The sequence below is a fragment of the Drosophila gunungcola genome, unplaced genomic scaffold (assembly GCF_025200985.1).
Source record: "Drosophila gunungcola strain Sukarami unplaced genomic scaffold, Dgunungcola_SK_2 000001F, whole genome shotgun sequence".
Taxonomy (NCBI): domain Eukaryota; kingdom Metazoa; phylum Arthropoda; class Insecta; order Diptera; family Drosophilidae; genus Drosophila; species Drosophila gunungcola.
The window spans coordinates 15,746,025-15,765,426 of record NW_026453197.1 but is presented as its reverse complement, the minus strand read 5'-3'; the positions used below and the strand labels follow the sequence as shown (position 1 = coordinate 15,765,426).

Sequence of the window (19,402 nt, the reverse complement as noted above, 5' to 3'; positions counted from 1 at the left end):
ATAGGAAAATTGTGCGAGCTCGGAAAAACTACTTGATATTCAGTGCGTTGAACTTCGTTTAGCAGGGCGAAATGTTTTGGAACTCGTTAGAGAGAACAAGCAGCGGGCAGAGATTGAGCTGGAATCCTGACAGGCTGCTGCCCCATCTATGCATCTGCCTTCAGCCCCGAAGTCATTGAATATCAACGGGTAATTGACTTGGCATAAACTGTTGCTAGGTGTGCATTTTTTGACAGGTTACAACTGTATCAATACGACATCATTGGTCACAGTGTTTTATAAAATAGATTTGCTCAAGCTCTTATTTTTATTTAACTTAATTAATTTTGTAAAGAAAAGTTTGTTCTTGTATGCTTACAATATATTAAGGAACATGGGTGTTCGCTCAAAAATTTGTCCAAGCTTTTTACATAAACTTAAATGATCCTAAACCAATAAGGTAAGTCATATAAGCTTTTCGAACAACCATATAAATTTAATTATGTATGTGGTGTATAGTTAAATATCTGGAATTTAATTATTGTTACATTTTTCAGCCAGTGCTCACAAAGCAAAAGTTATCAAACAGTTACAATGATTACGAACACCTGTTGTTCAACGTTTGTAGATAGGAAACTATGAAACAGTAATGGAAAAATCTTTTTTATTGATATGACAAGCTCAGCTGACAGCTTCTACAAGTTAAAATATTGTTTACACATAGCAATTGACACAAACAAACTAAAGTTTTGACAAGCTAACTACAAAACAACATGAACTATTTGCACAAGTTATGACCAGAGAAAAGTGATTCGACTGATTACAATAATTGCAGCAATTACAACAATCAATCCAATTAATTGACTTCTCAACTGAACACATTTCGAATGCAGCCAGTCAAGTACTTGAGTCAAACAATAGAAATTCGTTCCAATTTGCACAGTCCGTAGATGATGAATGATGCATTTGCTTTTGAGTTTTATGTTTTTCCTCCTTTTTTTCTGACTTGAAACGAAAACAAGAAAGAATAAAATCTAAAAGCAGAACTGTTGAATTTCATTGGCCAAATTGATAAAGTGGCTGTAGAAAAATCGAAAGGAATTGTAAATGCAAGTCGAACGATCGATAAAGCAGGCAAAAGGATTTGTGAAGAATCGGGATGGCAGGGAGTAGGGTTTTCCATCACGGACCAAGCAATCAACGTGCACAAGTACACGGATTTTAGGATTTCTTTTCAACGTTTTCCCTTTACCGATTGGGCTTGTCTTTTGCATGCATAAAAATATTTGCAATTGTTGAGGGGTAGCAATTTATGGCTAAGAAGAAAGATTGCTGAATATGTATGTTCTTAAAGGAGCTAATAGTATTCGACTCTAATTGACACATTTTCGGTTTTTTTAAGTATTTTATTATATTTGATTATTTAAATGCCTTACCAACAACATCCTCAATGGATATTTAATATTGACTCTGCAAAAAGATTATTTATATGTTCCTTCTGTAAACATTTGACCGTAAAAAGTAAAGTTGGCAAGAAAATCAAAACGATTCTTTTCTTGCCAGGACTATCCACATTTCTTTTACAATAGGAGTAGATATAATCGCATCTCAAACATTTAAACAGATTTGCTTTCAAAAGGACTCCATCTGAAAGGAGAGAGAGGCAGAAGGATAAAGAAACAGTGAGCACATCACTTTGCCGGTAAGCCAGTGGAGTTATGTTTGGGGAAAGCAATGCAGAGGGTCTTTCGGACGGTATATGCAACGTAACATGCTCAATTTAAAGTGGCTCTGATTTACCAGTGGAAATGTGTGTATGTGGGTGAGTGTGTGTGTGTGGGCAACACGTCTCTCTTTGTTTGAACTGCAAATAGATGAGACCAACACCAGTGCAATTTAAAGGCGTGTGTGAGCAAGTTATGAAGAGAGAAAAATTTTGAAGCATAATTTTCGGCGCCAACAATAGAACGTACGTAGAGCGGATCGGGTGGTGGTGGGCGTGGGCACAGACGGGAGGCACATGGCATATATCAGCACATGCATCCATAAATCATATTGCTGCAGGCAGGAGCAAAGTGCAGGCAGCCAGGAAGCGGCCGGGATCCTTCATCATCCATGTGTCTGTGTGTGTGTCCGCTTAGCAGCCGTGTTGGCTAGTTTAAGGATATTTATACTGACAGCGGATTTTTGATGGAAAAACTTTTATAAATTGCTTTGCACACACTCACACAGCCAGACCAAAGGCGCAGCTTTAATTTTTTGGCAACGCCACAATGGAGTGTCCAAGGATACGGCATTTTGTATCCTGTTTGCTTTGGACCAGCCACATTTATTAAACCGACCTCTTTATTTTTTTTTGATGAAGCGCTCGTCGTCGTCGGCTCAACTAGGGCTATAGAAAAGGACGGCTTCCCTAAAATAACAGAAAATAATAATAATAATAATAATAGCTGCAGGTTGTCCTAGTTACATTGTGGTCGCTGTGCATTTTCACTGCCGTCTTTCCTTTGTGGCCACAATATATCAATAGAGTTTTAAAGCAATTTTCAAAAATAAATTTGTGTATACAGGCTTAGGTTTATCAATTTGCGTTTAATATTAAGAGAAATTTATTAAATTCGTTGCTTTAAATTATTATCAGTTTTTGCTTAAAAAAGCAGTATTTTAAACCTCTAATTGTATACGTTCTGTGTGCATCTTGTTTTTCTGGTTTTGTGTAGCCAATTAAAATGAAAAATATTGTGATATATTTTGATTATCTAAATGCCAACAATTGCGGGTGGTAGAATAAAAGCATAAACCGAATCCAATGAAACGATAAATGGCAAATGATTCAGGCAGACAAAGCCGCATAGGTAAAAATAAATCCAGTGCACAAAATGCTGTGAAAAATATATTTAAATGGCAACGTTTTGTGGTCGTTTTGCGTTCAATTTGCAAATTGTTGTCAAACTCAATTATGTAAAACTATTGTTACAAAAGAAAACACAAATGCTTACACAACTATTTGTACGACAGCTAATTAAATAGCAAAAATTATATTTTTATGTTCTTGACTTTGTATTTCTTTTTGCGCACTTGGGCTTACTGAATCCATGGCAATGTGTGCATAAAATGGTTAAATTGGGTTAAGCTCCGACAAAACCACTGTTTAATTATTTATAATTTTTTATTTTTGTAAATATTTTGGATATTGCTGCATTAGTTAAGAAATATTTTGCTAAAAAGGCAGACAGAACTTTTTGATCTTAATTGAGACATTCACATACAGCGGATGGCCAGCGATGTTAAACACCCACTTCCTTAGAGGCAGCAATGAGTTCTTGGAGAATAGCAGATGCAGGAACTTGAGGGTTTCGCTAATGACTACCCTGCATTCCATCTCCGGGACCATCAGTATTATAGACGTTCTTTAGATCCGCAAAACCGAACTTGATTCGGCAATGTTTCTCCAGAGCCTACACCACCTCCAGCCCCAATCGTGATACTCCTCATCATGGGTTAGGCGCCAAAAAATGCGGTCTCAAGCGACTTTTTATTAAATAGGCTTGCCCAATGGCTAAGAAACTAGTATTTATTTTTCAAAGCCAGTTTCGATTGGCATTTTGACAGATATATTACTAATTTAAAAATGTATCAAAATTCAATAAAAAATATTTTTATTTGATTTTAATTTGAGGTTTTGCATAACTTTTTAAAAAATGTAAATATACCAGTGATAGCTCTTAGTTCATAAGCTTAAAACCCAAATCTATATCCCCTGGTAAAATCTAACATAATTAATATCTTCTTTATAAAGAGAGTAGGGCGTAGCCCTCTTTCGCTCCACTGTGCACTGAAAACAAAACCAAGCTCAAAGCGAAAAAAATCTTTTGGCCAGGCAGCCGTGCCACGCTTTCGTGTTTGTTGTGCAGCTGCTGGGTGAAAATGTTGCACAGCATGCATAAATAATAAACGGCAAGCCAGCACACACACACACCAACATACACAGCAACACTCACACGGTGGCATTATGCACATTTTGCCGTTTTGCAAACGCGCCCAACTGAGGCGTGAGAGGGGCGGCGGGTGGTAAAAGAGATATACAGGACAGCAGCTTCTAAATTTATTTTATTAAGTCAAGCACACAGACAGCTAGCTGCAGTTTACCACCAACCACCCACCACCCATCGCCCGGCTAACGGAATAAATAAAATAATTTACGGTAACTGCTGACGCTCATCAGGACACCAGGCAGGACACCAGGAGAAGGATGTTGGCGGCGTGTTGACAAAACCCGGCACAGGATCATCATCATCAGACGACGAGGCCGCTTACAGTGGCGGCAAAAAAAAATATTGTAGTATACTTTTTCGCGTTGGGCTTTTGTGTGCAGATGCTCCTCGTTTTCGTTTTCGTTTTTTTTTTTTACTCATTTTGCATGCGAAATTAATGCACATGTGGCTCTGTTGCTTGCTAAATATAGTTATAATTATGCGCGCATATTTTTAATTAAGTTTCACCGCCTGGTTGTATCTCCTTTTGGCTTCGGCTTAGCTAAATATTATGCATACGCCTTGTTAAATTGCATTAACACGAGCCGCTGCCAGTTTTCTTTTTGCGGTTTCTCACCTACTTCGTTCATCTTTCTGTTTGTCAAAAATTACATATGTTAAACACCCAGCTTGCTTTAATTTTATGCAATGCAAATTTACCTCCTTTGTTTTCGAGTCTGGCGAAAAATGCTTGAGAACTGGGTTGAGCACGGATGCACATTGTTGCCGTTGTTTAAGTAGGATACCGAGTTATTCCCTCTTCAACATTGCAGCGGACAAACTACATCTGGTTCTCAAATAAGCCTGCAGTGACTGGGTGTATATCAAATGAATTCCCACTGTGTCTAATTAACATTGCTGTGGATGATCTGCTATACTTTAGCTATTTTGAGTTGGAAATCAAAGTATGATAGAAGCTAAAGTGCCACTCTGTGTTAAAAAAGATCCTAAGAAAATTCACTCGCCTTTTAAAACTTTGACATTCATCACGAATATTCATTGTGCGCAACCATACAACCACATTTTTGTTGTGGTTTCTGAATGTTGATAAATATTTACAATTTTAATAAAAGTTTAGTTGGCTACTTTCATATTGTTTTTTCACTCTTCTTGGGTTGTTTTGCGCAGTGTCGAGTAGCTCAAAACACTTTTCTGTTTTTAACGCAAAAGTTTTGTTATGGAAATGCGGCAAGTTCTTGTTATTTTTTCATATTTTTCTTCTTTCCATGTCGTGTTTTTTTTTTTCGCTTTGGTGTGAAAGTTTTAAATATGATTTTATTATTGCTACTGCAAGTTGTGAGGTTTTTATTTGGTCAGCTCGCAACTGATTTGGTAAAGTTGTTGCCATGGGATTTTTTAAATAAAGCAAACTACTGTTTTTCTAGTCTACGTTTTGAGACCAAGAAAAGTTGCCCCACAGCTAAAAAACGGCCAGAACGTTTAAGAATCATGGCATGTCCTCCTCTGGATTTTCTTTTCTTTTTTGGCAAGATTTTCTACTTAAATGCATTTGGCGTTGGTCGGTCTGAAGATGTCCAGCTGTCTGGACCCCCTCCATTTGCCTGCTGTGTCTGGTTTCTGGAAAACTTTCACCGTTGACTTTATTTCGCGAGGGTCCTCTAGTTAAATTATTATAATGATTTACGCTGAAGTGGCAGTTGCTAAGGGAGAGCTAAAAATGACAAGGAGTTGGAATCATTCTGTCTGCCTAAAAATGTTTAAACTTGGGGTTTGGGCTTGTTAACTTTAAACTGAATTTGAATTTAATCAATTAGAAGCTTACTTTATAGTAAGAAATTCTTATTTTAGGTTATTACCTTTGTTAATAATCTATAATATATATATAATAGTACTGACAAAATTACCCTTTTGTTTAATAAAATCGTTTTCCTTCTCGTCACATGGTTTTATCCTGCATAAATACCTAAAAAATCATATAAGTAAATATACAATGCAAAACTTATAATACAATGCAAGCACCATTTATGTTTATTGAAAATTTGCAAACGTTTCTGGCATGTGGCCCTTAACACTTTCTCAAGGGTTTTTCTAGGGGAAAATGTCCACTTGTACCTCTGTCAAATATGGCTACTTGGCGGTCAGCCCTTTGGTAAATACATCTCCTTCATTCGCACTCACATTTGAACATTTCAATTTTCAAGTGCTGAGATTGGCCCACTTAGGAGCTGCCCGCTGTTTCCTTCAAGACAGCTAGCAGCCCTGTGCTGGCCACATTCCATTCCACACTGGGCCAGAATGCTCCCTGTGAAGGGACATATAGCTGCAAAACCAAAGTGATTCTATGTTTTATGAAAGGTGACATGAGCCAACAACAGTGCGGGCCCTTGCCACATTCCTGGTCGACCTCTTGGCCCATTGTGATGTCAGTTCCATTGTTGCCGACCCGGTCGTGTAGCTCATTTTAGGTCCCAGCGTGTGTGTTCTTGTGGTTTCTTCTGCAACATGTTGTAAATTATTATAAACTCGAGTGGGTTCAAGTGTGGCAACAGTTAGCAAACTTAAATGGAAACTCGTAGTTTAGCAGATACTTATTTAATTTATTACTTTGCTACTCAGATTTTTAACAATGTTTTAGAATGTTTGCGATAAGTTTGGCAAAAATAAAAGTAAATATTAATTAATTTTCTATGATCTAGTAATTGTTAATCTAATTAGGTATTGATGGTTGTTCACTGCTAAAATATAAATATTTATTGGTTTTAAGAGCAAAGTTATAAAGTATTGTACCAATTTTTGTTTTGCTTTGGCCTATTCCCAATTTACAGAAATGCATTATTTAAAGTTAATTTTGAGTCTCTTAAGTTATATATCCATTTCGTTGTCTAAACATCATAAACTTCCGTTTCGGAAAACTTTGTCGCAAGCGAAAATTGGTGTTATTTCAATGCAGTTTGAGGTCCGCTTCGGTTCAAATCTCAACACACTAATTTATGCCGCTCCGGCCATGGCAGCTCACTTAATTTCCAGAGCCATTTTTCTTGGCCAAGTCGAAGGGAGCCAGGATTCTGGAGCGGCTGAAAGGCGGCGACAAAGTGACAAACAACTAAGCGAAAATCGCGTGCGTGACGCGTGGCAGCAGCATAAAGTTTGTGACACGTTTCCCCAGTTGCACTTTGTTTTTATTTTTGCCCAGCAGCAGGAGCAGCAGAAGCAGCGACTCCTTGCGCCAAGGAGCAAAAAGGTTCACAGCAAATGGTGATGGTGACACTTTACAGCCGCGTTGCATACTTTCGGGCGTTATGCAAGTCACGTTAATTCTGCCAGCCAACTGTGAAGGCAAAACAAAAACAAAAGCAAAAACAATAAATACAACAACAACAACTGAGGGTTTGGGGGAAAACTTTTGCCATTTTCAAAGGGTCTTAAAAAGGTGGACGAGGCAAATCAAAATGCTTACCATGCCAGGGCAAAATATAATACTTATATAGTGGGCGAGTAGTATGTTTGCTCACTGCTTTCGGCCTTCTAGATGTGCCGCAGAAATTATGACCACCCTTTTTTAGCGCCTTCGCTGGGAACTCATTAGGCGTGTTTATATAATATAAATTAGCTTAATTTGAAAACATTTTTTGATGCCCAAAACTTTGCCTGTCTGTTCATCAGAAGATGCTTTCGTGGTGAGAAACGGAAGAGTTTGGGGGGGGAAACTTCTGTCTCGGCTAATTTATATGCCCGTTGGACATTCTCGCGTTGGCCAAAAAGTTGCCGCCAACTTCCTCGTCTCCTGTTGCGGGTTAATAAGACGACGACCAACAAATTGCCAACATTACTCTTTCCGGCAGAAGAAGGGGGATATACTGGGTCGGTTGCAAATAGACTTTTGAGTGTTGTACTTGGTTTCGCCTCGCCAGCAGCCTGTCTTGCCGGCTTTTGTCTTGTTGACTCTTTTGGTTTGGGGCCGATTCAGTCTTTGCAAGTGTCAAAAGCGCAGGCAATTAATTTGGCCTAATTAGACTCTTGGCTGGCTGCTTGCCCGCTTCACTGGCTTCCCCGCCGCCATTCCCTCATTTTCCCCTGCTTAAGAAACTGCAGATTTTGTGGCTTTTCAGTCTGTTAGAGCCACAAAGGATTTTCGGCCTGTTGAGCGATTTATGGCTTAATGGAAAAGACTTATTTGAGGTAAGTTTACGTGGGTTGTGCCAAAGGGGTGGATCTTGCAAGTCAAGTGAAGAATTTAATTTATAATTTGCCTTGAAACTGATAACAGTAAGTTATATATGAGCTGGATGCATTGCCCAGACCTTCCAATTTTTAAATACATTTTTTTTCTAAGGTTACAAAAAGTTCAATCTTTAAGCAATAAAAGTCTTTTATACAATATTTTATATCTTTTGTCTGTTTCGTTTTGGCTCATTTATATCCTCTTTGCATTTAAAAGTAAAATATTCATTTGCTTAAATCCCATCAGACTCCATACAAAAATTTAAATAATTATTAAAATATTTTTCATTTGAAAAAAAAAAAAACGATTGTGCTTTCTTCAAGTTGTCAGCTGCATTTAACGGCCCTGTAGCCCAGCATCTAAAGATGTTGCGGACAACTTGAACCGAAACAGTTTCGAATGCCTGTGTGCGCCAGGCCATAATTTGCCTAACAACTTTTGCCAATAGTTGGCACACCCCTTTACTCTTGTCTCCTCCCGCCCTTTTCCGAACTTTTTGCGATTCCCCGTTGGCTGTGGGCCAATTTCTTCGGCGCCATTCGACACTGGACGCTTATATAATAATTTTTCAGCATAATTTATGGACGGCAAAAGTTTTCTGTGGCTGCCCAGTCGAACAATTGCCACTATAATGTTGTGGGCTCTAGCATTTCTCATATTATTCGAGCCAAAAAATGTTTGTTGCTCCGTCCAGGCGTGAACTATGCGGTCCAGCCATCCTTCCACCGCATCCTTCCCCTTTCCTCGTGATGCCATAAATTCATGCTGCTCTGCTTATCGAAAGGAGGACATGGAAAGCAGGACCCGATCGGACTAAATGGCATAGCAAGCGTCAAAATTGATTTTAAATTGCATTCTTCGTTTGGTATTCCACTAAATAATGCCATAAATTGGGGGAAATGGAATGGTTAATAGAAAACATGGCGAAGCCAATTTAAATTTTAAGTATTGAAAGGATAGCCGTGTAATGTTTATACTTTGCCTGCTAAATTGTTGGGCCAACATTTTTATTTTATTGTGCATTTTTATTAATGAATAAGGGATATAAGGAAAAAATATATATTGAGGCATTGATTGATTACTTGTTTAATTGATCATTAAGGCGTACAATATCTTTAGATAAGTAGAGTTATGACCTATTTGGTTGTTTAGCAAATATGTGTACTATTCTATTAAATAAATCTTGTATATATTTTAATAGTTCAATGGCTTCATAATTTTATTACTGCATTTTCATTCGCAAGTGAATTACGCGGATTATCTGTCTCGGCAAATTGACTTTGCAGGTGGCATAAATTACCCAAGCTCTTGCAAATCTGACCAATAGCCAAGTGTGAAAATGACATCCTCTAATTGCGAACGATAAGAGGTGTTTATTGGTTACGAAATCGGAGACAACGCGGCGTTGCTTATCGTTCAAGTGCAGCAGCGGAAGGCGGTGTTTGTTTTGCGAAATATTCAGATACAGACGATCCCTAAACAAGCAAAGACAAAAAAGTGATCATTGCGGTGGACCTGTGACTCACACTGAGATACGGATATAAGGGGGAGCCGAAGATGGTGGAAAAAGCTCAAGACATGTCATGTGAGCAACCAAAACAGAAACTCCAAAGAGTGAGAGAGAGTAGTTTTGAGAAAAAAAAGAGTAAAGTGTGCAGCTGATATTTTAAGATAAATATTCAATTACATAGAGAGAAACTTAAGGTTCTTAAAGATCAATTGGATTTTTTAATTTTGGTAAAGTAATAATTCTAAAATCTTCTAAGAAACAAATTTTAATATTCATCTTAGAGTAAATATTCAAAATATACCTAGAAAACTATTTGTTTTTTCTACCTTATAAAGGTTTTTTACATTGTTTTTAAGGTTGCCATTTTTTTATGAAACATATAAAACTTGAATTATTTTTCAGAGTGTGAAAGCGGGAAAGCTCGGCAACAGGTGAGCTTGCAGAGCGCTACGTTTCGCAGTGGAACGCGGACTGAGCGCGCCTTTGAGCCGAGCTTTCCGCTCTGAGCCATACTTTTTTTGCTGCTGCCAGCTTGAGTGTGCGATGGTGTGGGTTTTTTTTAACGCTGTTTTGTTTTTGTTGCTGGGCGCGGCAGCGGCGGCAGTTCGACGTGAACTCGCGAGCGGCCAACACGTAAGCGGCGGGTTGTGCAGCTGGGAAAAAAAGACAGCGAAACAAAAACAACAATTACCAACTCGATAAAAGGCAGCGGCGCAACTGAAGTGTGAATTCATATTGAGGTTATGTAACAAAATATATGGAAAACGCGAAAACAAAACGCAGTTGCATTAGCCAAATCACACGCTCACCTTAAAAAAATATAAAAACCGTTCATTCCAAGCACGCGCATCGTTTAAGTTAAACGCGCATTCGCAATGGAGGAGGAAAAAATTAAAAAATCAGAGGCGCCGGCGCAAAGTCATCCTTTGGAGGACGTTTCCCTCAATGGAAACGATGACGACAAGCAGACGCCCAAAAATTGGGTTAAATTCGACGACGAGGCGGATAGCGGTGAAAAAAACAATAACAGTAACGACGACAATGCCACACAGCCATCACAACAACAACAACAACAACAGCAGCAGCTACAACAAAACAAGTTAACTCTGCCACCGCCGCCGTCGGTGGTTAGTAGCAACAACAACAGGCGGGCGCGCTCACGCAGTCCCGCGACAACAACAACACCTGTCCAGGTAACTTACTCACTATTTCTCACTCTCTTTCCCTGTTTCTCTCCATCTCTCTCTCTGACTCCCTCTCGCTTTTACGTGACCCAACGCAACAAAACGCATTCCAATGCAAGTCAGGCCCTTGTTAGACCTCTCGCTCTCACACCCGTTTGGCGGTACAGGAAACTCTCGAAATAGTTGAAATTAACATTTCCAATAAAGGAGTTAAGAAGCCTTAGACATTTTAACAGAGAATAAACACAACTTTTGCTTAAAAAATCTGGTAAAAATTTTAATCGACTTTTCTTGAGAACAAACAAATAAATAATAATAAATAAAAAAGTCGAAAGTACCTCTTAGCGACGCTTCACAGGTAGATTTTCTAACATAAGTGGAATAATCAATTATTTTTGAATGTTTGTAGGAGAATCGAATTACTTAAACCACAATTGTATTTATTCAATAAGCATGAAATTGACTGTAACTCAGACATTATTAAAAAAGTTGTTGTATTGGTTTTTTACACCAAATTATAATGATTTTAGTATTCATAATATTATCGACTGAGTGATTAACTTTTCGTTGGTACTTGCTTCAAAGTTTCACATTAAAATGGAAATCCCCTTTCTCCGATATTTTTGATTTCTTCCCTCATTTAAGTATGTTTACTGTAGTTTTGCTGATGCCGCTTAATGGAGTTGTTATGTGAAGTAGTTTTGGTTCTTAACTTTCTTTGGCTGGATTTCGGAACGTTGCACGCATGACAAATTAAGTTTGGGTCCAGCTGAGAGTTGAATCTGAAACGGGTCCCATCCGGTGAAAAACTCGACTCAACTTACCTTTACTTGCGATGTTTTTCGGATTGGTTGCTTGCCAACATGTCACAAAAGTTCTATACAAAAAATGTAAACACATAACAGGCCAGATATTTGGGTGTTTTTTCCGAGTTCGTTCAGTCGATGTGCGAATAATATTCTTTTATTAAAATTCTTTGCAGTATTATAATTTTTTTTATTTACATCACGACTCATACAAGACTCCTTCAGTAAGAAAATGTAAACAAAATGTGTATTCCGATGCCAACTTGAAATATTTCACCTGCCATGCTGGTAATTTGCTTTTTTGTCGTAAATATTTATCATTTATCTGTGTATATTTTATATTCGCTCACTTCGGTGCTTGTCAACAGGCTGTGGCCTTCGGGTACTTCACACAACCCTGACACTTTCATTTCGAGAATGTTTATTATCTGACAGAATTTCAGTTTAATTTGATTGGTATACGATGATGTTTCTAAAGAATACTTTCGAAAAAATAAGGTTAATTTCGATATTTAGTGAATTAAGCATTATTTTGTATTTTATTTATTTGTTTATTCTTTCTACAAGTATAACTATCCTGGTGCTACAGGAGAATCTTATATTTAATGCGCTAGTCATGCAATTGCTTTATTCACTTGTCTACTTGTTTACGTTTTTTAGCTTAGGTTAAAAGCGACATTAGTCACAGTCAGTTACATTTAGTTTAGATTAAGGCACGATTGTTAGTTGACTAAATACCAGCAATATTATTCCAACTTATCTTTTGTTACAGTGTTTACCTAAACTATCAGTCTTTTTTAGTTTGCATTAGAGCTTACTTAATTATGAATATTAAATTTCCAAAAATTATCTGTATTTGGTTTGCTTATCTAAAGAGATTGTCAAACTGCATACTTCAGAAACTTCTGATGCTAACATTGTGCGTTTAAGAATTAAATCAACGTGAGTATTTCCTTCTAAGCTGAACAAATCACATTTGGCTTTTTAATGGCAGGCGCTTTTTAAAGCCAGTGGATTGCCTTCACAAAACTATTTGTGTCAACTGAGCACGTTCCCTGCCCGAAATTGTTTTCAGTTCGTTTTGCGATTTTGCTTAAGCTTATAGTTATAGTTTATACGTTTATGCCGATTCTGACTACCTTTGTGAGCTTTAAAAGCCAGAGCAGAAATCAATAAAATTGATTTTCCTTGACAATTTGCATAATTGTCTTGGTGCCTGGCCATCGGCTGACCCCTGGGGCTATGGCCGTCTTAAGGGCAAGACCATTGCATTGTTATTAACCCATTATTGTTGCCATTTCGCAGCGCCCGGCCGTTTCCTCGGCCACAGCTGCCACACCGGGCGAAGTGAAGGCTCAAGCCCAAACCCAGGCCCCCTTGCCGGATGTGGCACCCGCTGTTTTGACAACCGAGAGCACGCACGTTAATCTGAGTGCATCCGGCAGTGCAAGTGCAAGTGCAAGTTCAAGTACTTCTGCATCTGGCCCGGCCCGACATCCCGCGCAGCTAATAAACCAAAAAGCCACCGCTGCCCCCTCCCCATCCCCGGTTGCAGCGGCATCTTCTGGCCACCATCATAATGGAGGCGGCGCCAACGGCACTGGAATTGGCCAGCCGGCGGATCAGGGATCCGGGATGCGCACAATCGAGCTGTCAACGGGTCGCATCCGCGAAGGATTCGGTGAGTAAATATTACGGAGCTGTTCTTAGGGAAGAAATTGTTCAGAAACATTAAGTCTGTTTAATACATTTTTTTTAAGGCTTTAAGTGAAATTCTAGTCAAAACTAAAATACTTAATATTTTGAAATAATGGGAGTATTGTTTATGTTTTTGTCATTGCGTTTTCACCGCTCATTAAATATTTAGGTTAATGAACCAGAATCGTATTATACGATGTGCATTATATGTGCATTTTTTTATTTACCTCTAATTTACTACAAACATGCATTTTTATTTAAATTGTCATATGAATTTCCCTAGTGTTAAATGTGTTGAAGCTAGCAATAAATTGCAGCACGATAAAAACGAAAATAAATTTATAAAGAATAAATTATAATTTATGTCAAAATATATGTGTAAAAAGTTCTTATTTTTTAAAATACTATTGCACTAAAACTTTTTTCTCTGCATTGAAAAATTGAATAATTCTAATTTTGATTTACAATAATTATTTTATTCAGCACTACTTGATGGTAGATAAAATAATTGTCACACAAGAGTGATAGTAAATTTGATTATGTAATAAGTAAGATTAAATAGTAAACTTTTAAAAGTGTTGTTAAATTATGTGAGATTAGGGTTCTTATACATCAAAGTTATCTTTTCCGACAGCAAATGGCGATGTTATTGTCACACTTCTGCCGGCCAACACGAAGTGGCCATGGATAACGCCTGCCATATTCCGGCCGGAACTGGTGCCCGAGGAGCTGATGGCTCAGGGCCTGACGGTAAGATGGAGTTTCAATCCTGATTACAATATTTTAACAAACGTCCCAAATCACACAGCTCACGGTGGAGGATTACGTGAATGCGATGGAGACGCTGGTGAACGACTACCGCTTCACCGTGTACAACATTTGCTACAAGCGGATCCTGGTGTGCTGGATCCTCTTCGCCTTCGCCGTTCTGCTGGCCCTTCTTTTCTCCGGTCTGCAGGGCGTGGCATTGTTCGCCCTTGGCGTGGGCTGGCTCTTCCTAAATGCGGCGGCTATTTTCGTGTGCATGTGGGTGAAGCTGCGCCTGTCGCGCGGCCTTGAAAAGTGCCTGGCCCGAGTGAATCGTCAGCTGATGCGGCACAAGATCCTGCTGGTGCTGGACGACCGGGGTCGCATTTCGTGCCACAAGGTCAACCTGTGCTTCATGTACTTCGATGCCACGCAGTGCGTGAGTTTCCTGAACGAGTTCCTGGAGCACACGGAGCAGACCGGAGGCGATGCCATCAAGGCGGGCTGGGAGGCGAAGCTGGACATTGACCTCAACGACATTGTCATCCAGGGCAGCCAACCGGTGCGAATGCCTCGCAAGCAGGTGAGCATGATATTTCACACTTACTTACTTTTCGGAGGGGGTTGTTCCTAAGTAGGGGTAGTTGACTTCATCTCCATCTTCCTGGGATCGCACTCGCCAGCCCAAACCACGCCTTTCTCTCACTCACGCCCCTCATGATCCAATGTCTAACCTGCTCTCTTTAGGCCGTGGCCCAGGAGCTGTTTCTGAGCTACCTGCAGCGCTGGGGCAAGGACTTCCTGCGCCGCCGTCTGGATTGGACCGTCCAGGAGGCCGGCGTCCACGAGACGCCCCGCCATCTGCAGTCGTCCATCTGCCCGTGCCAATACGAGGAGGAGTTGTTGCGCAACAAGATCAAGATCAGCCTGCAGCACCGCCACTGCTGCGGCATCAACTGCATGGGCTGCTGGCTCTAATCCCTGACATGTAATCCTCGAAATATTCCCTCTCCTAGATTGCCGAGAATCTATTAAATATTTTAGCGAAAACAAAAGTGTTTACTTTATTAATTAACCTTTTTTCTTAGCTATCTGACACAAGCTTTTGCTCAGCTATATTAGCATTGCACTACTTTAAGTGCTTGTCACAAATATTGCTAGTGTTCTTATACTACTTAAATCGATAAAAGCGAAATTTATTTTACAATATAATTTTATTATTTCGATGTTGATGAAAATGCAAATAATTATAATGTGTTGATTTTCCTGTATTAAATATAATGTATATTCTTTTTAATTGCAACGTAATTTAAAGAACTAAGCGATTACTGAAACTAAAAATATTTTTTTTCTCTTTTTATACGTTTTTTATAGATTGCACACCGTTACCCCTAGTCTGAATTAAAATAGATTACTGTTAAAAAATTAAAACTTTGAATTGGTGTTAGAAATTTCTGTTACTTAAGAGTCTCTTATTTTAAGTTTACATTTTAAAAGGCTATAGAAATTGAGTCCTAATTTCTTTAAAGTAAGATATGTATTTGTTGTTATAAAATTCTAACAACAATGTAAAATAAAAAAAAAAGTATTTGATTAGGTATTTTAACTTATTGAATTTAATGTTAGGCCTCTTTTTTTTAAGTTATTGTCTCTTTAATAGTTTCTTATGTATGTTATTGGAGTGAAATATCGGCTGCTGCCGGAAAGTATGCAGTAGTAGCCTTGGACTTTAACATTGATGCACTAATCTCATGCCTCATTCGATTGCCATTACCCCCACGTTCCTAACCCGACGCACCCGCACCATCATCCTGCACCCTATCTGTTTGCCCCGTGACTCACCCCCCCGATCTCCCCCAAATCTGAATCTCCGCAGGAGCGCGGCATGCAGCTGTTCCTGCGCTACGGATCCCGCTGGGGCATGGAGGCCCTGAGGGGTCTGGTGGACGTGACGCCCCTGGAGCCGGGACGCCACTGCGGACAGTTCCAGTGCCCCTGCCAGTACATCAAAGAGCATCTGCAGTGCAAACCGCGAGGCAAGTTCAAGTGTTGCAATTTTGTGCATTGGGTGATGGCATCTGAGCGCTACGATAATGATTAAAAGCTTGTTGTGAATGTCTGTGTGCTGTTACTATATGAATTTACCGAGGGCCATCTTGAGCCCCTTCTCGATATACCCATGAATTTACTTGCCGTATTTATTTTCGACCCGATCGAGCTTGTACATAAATGCAGTCCGTCTTTTATCTATCAACTCTCTTTCGTTTCAGATGTAAGCCCCTAAGGCTGAGACAAAGTTTCTACTTCTTTTCTACTCAATAACTCTTTTTCTTCTATGCCTAACTACATATATGTGTGCTCAATTAATCCAAGTGAAATATTTTTAACAACCAATGTTTTTTTCATGCTTCCAAAATTGTACACAATACAGTGGCCATAAACAGCATTGGCCAAGTAGTTTGGACCCGATTCCCCTTGTTTGGTAGCTAGAAATTTAGCCGGTTGTTGGCCACAATAACACCCAATCCCTTACACGATTTCAATTGATGACACACTGAAATACTAAGCCGTTTCGATATTATTATTTCAAAAAGATTATACTGCATATTATATTTACCAAACGCAAGCGAATGAATTTCTAACATAAGACTTGTACAAATATCTCTTAATAAAATACTTATAATCTGTTGGTGTCACAAATAAATGTCAAATATATACCTATGAACGTGTATTAATTAATTGTCAGTCTTTTAATAACTGTCATCCATTGCTTATTTATTCTATATGTTAACTTTTGTTGAACACCTCTTACAGGTTATCCATGTGGGTGCATTGTCTATGGTTCGGATCCCAGTTTTCAGTATCGTTACTAGATATGTTGTGCCTCATTTAATCATTTAACCCAACAATCGGAACTCTGTGTGTTAAAATTGTGAAAATTTTTTAGTTCAATGTCATGTAAGGTATACTAAATAAATAAAGAGTTCTTCCTCATTTTCAGTTTTTCTTCGAAACATTTTAGTTGCTGAAAATATCCAAATATTTGCTTAGGATATTATAAATAGATGTATTATTAAATTTGGTAAATATAAAAAAAAAACTGAATCTCCACCTTTAAAGTTAAAGAATCCCATCACTATTGTATATTTTATACTAGCTCAGTTTTTCAAGTACTAATTTAATTTAACAACTTAGCATGTGAGGTTTTTTAAAATATAGGTTTGTTGCATTCAAGGCCTTAAAGTAATGACATGCACTATTCTCATGTGAAGCCTCAATTTCTCATTTTCTCTACCCATGTTTGGGGTTTTTGTGGGGCATGTGCCAGTTTAACTATTATTGCATTATTTTTATTGCATAATTCAACTTTATGTTTTGCCGCATTTTAGCCACATTCGCGTTCCACAAATTGTGGCAAAAGTTTTGCCGTTGCCCGAATCGTCCATTTGGTGGTGTTGCATGTGTAATGAGTCATTAACACATTGCCGCATTCGGGACATTCCATTTTAATGCCCGTCGACCACTTAAATGCCTTAATTTTAATGAAATCTCTGCATTCAAATTAGGTGCCTGGCGATTGTATCTGTGCTAACAGCAGATTCTCAGATTCCCTTCAGTGCGGGGAATATTTTTTGTGCCGTGGGTAAGTATACTTTGGGGGCTATTTGAAAACGATACTCATTCTACCTCCAGCAGTGCTCTTACGAACACAACAAAATTAAAAACAAAACCCGATTTCACGCTCCAATAAAACAAATTTAAACTCTTGCGGTAGAGGCGGCGTGCGGCCAGAATGCGCCATTAAATTCCAAACGCAAACCCAAACCCAAAACCCAACCCAAATCCATTTGCCGTGAAACTCTCGAGCAACTCGTTAGCCCAACTGCACTCCAATCGACAGCGAGTCAAACGAGGTGCAGCCCGTGGCCAAAGGCATTCTGGCACCAGGGGCGCGTAAACTAATCGCAAACAAACAAACAAACAAACACTCGCACTCCAGCCCACTAGAACCCACACACAATCATTACGACCGTTCCAAAAAAAAAAAAAAACAGATCCGGGGCTCATCAAAGTTTCTTCGCTGCTGCTGCTGGTGCTGCATTTTTCGGAAATTCAATTCATTTGTGTAATTTTCATTTGAATTACAGCCATCAAAAGTGCCATGGTTAGAGGAGGAGGCGGCCATTCCGGTGGGCGTGGCAAGCGCTGATGGCTCGCACTTTGAAAGGTTTCGCCAAGCGAAGAATGCGAAAATGGTTTCTCTAACTGAATCCGAAATTTGAAATAAGTTTTCATTGAATTGTTATTAGCATTTGAATTGCTGAAACTTTTGTTTTTTTACTATAATTAAACGTGTGCCTTAAAAAAAAACTAATAATTGTTTAACTAATTGTTTCAAGGCTTAATCTTTGTCCTACATGGGAAAACACTTAAGCCATCTTATTTTAAAGTTATACTTAAGATAGTAATTACTTAGTTGTTAGGGAAGAAAGATAACAAACTTTTTTAAAAAGCAACCAAAAATCTTTTTTGTTGGGTATATAAATTATATAATGGCTTTAACTTAACATAAATATAGATTAAGCAAATAAAGATTCTTTTAAATATAATGTTTCGAAAAACAAGAGATTTTATGAGTTTAAACAAATTGAAGCAATTGGTTTTGTTTTCATGTTTATGTTTTGTGTCATAACTGGAATGCAAGTATATTTACACTGAAAAAATTGGGTAAGAGTATTTCACCAATCAGGAGGTCATTTTCGGGTATTCCCAAATCGTTGTTATTTTTTGTTTTGTTTGTTTTTTGCTTGTTGTGTTTGAGTATTTTTTCCTTCTGTCGACGCTGCCGTCGTCGGTTTTGCATTTATTTTGCGGCTAAAACTTTAATTGAGTTTTAAACCATTTTGCTGGTCTGCCCCGATTCCCGCCTCCGCTCTCTTTGCGCCGGATTGGTTATGTGGATTTTTTGTTGCCCAGACTGAGCGGGAAGGAGAGTGGGCATGGCACAAGCCTTTGAGTGATGAGTTTGGCCTGCAAACGTTTTTTTCTTCAGTTTTTTTTTGTTTTACTTTATTTTTCATTCATTCTCATTCACTGGGAAGCTGGGGAGCATGCAACGCTTTGCCAACACTTTAATTTTTTTGCAATTTTTATTTGTTAGTTTCGGTTTTATGCCCACTTTGCATTTTAAGTGCAGAATGTTTTGTATTATTCTCCTGCCCAGGGGTGGTCTTTCCTGTGTGTTTAGTCGAGAGAATTCC

The 19,402-nt window shown here is 38.6% G+C and overlaps 2 protein-coding genes across 7 annotated transcripts in view; one reads left to right on the top strand and one right to left on the bottom strand.

Annotated features, from left to right (window-relative positions):
* Window positions 1-19,402, bottom strand: part of LOC128262150 (ras suppressor protein 1) — a 122,686-nt gene that overhangs the window by 7,498 nt on the left and 95,786 nt on the right. The window lies entirely within an intron of this gene.
* LOC128262136 (uncharacterized) lies at window positions 10,291-18,432 on the top strand. Of its 6 annotated transcripts, XR_008268319.1 has the most exons (7): window positions 10,291-10,899; window positions 13,002-13,377; window positions 14,029-14,144; window positions 14,203-14,724; window positions 16,018-16,177; window positions 17,708-17,784; window positions 18,290-18,432. XR_008268319.1 is itself a non-coding variant. In XM_052996226.1 (6 exons), the coding sequence occupies exons 1-6, from the start codon at window positions 10,582-10,584 to the stop codon at window positions 17,012-17,014; spliced, it is 1,551 nt and encodes a 516-aa protein (XP_052852186.1). In that variant the 5' UTR covers window positions 10,291-10,581; the 3' UTR covers window positions 17,015-17,110. The 6 variants fall into 6 exon arrangements, 5 of the variants coding, with proteins under 5 accessions (XP_052852186.1, XP_052852187.1, XP_052852188.1 ...); XM_052996226.1 differs by lacking the exons at window positions 17,708-17,784; window positions 18,290-18,432 and adding an exon at window positions 16,956-17,110; XM_052996227.1 differs by lacking the exons at window positions 17,708-17,784; window positions 18,290-18,432 and adding an exon at window positions 16,573-16,862.

What these genes read in the sequence shown, in the direction of transcription:
- LOC128262136 (XM_052996224.1), top strand. Translation starts at nt 10,582, where the DNA reads ATGGAGGAGGAAAAAATTAAAAAATCAGAGGCGCCGGCGCAAAGTCAT. An exon ending in CAACAACAACACCTGTCCAG is followed by an intron (nt 10,900 to 13,001) that starts GTAACTTACTCA and finishes GCCATTTCGCAG; the next exon opens with CGCCCGGCCGTTTCCTCGGC. An exon ending in TGATGGCTCAGGGCCTGACG is followed by an intron (nt 14,145 to 14,202) that starts GTAAGATGGAGT and finishes CAAATCACACAG; the next exon opens with CTCACGGTGGAGGATTACGT.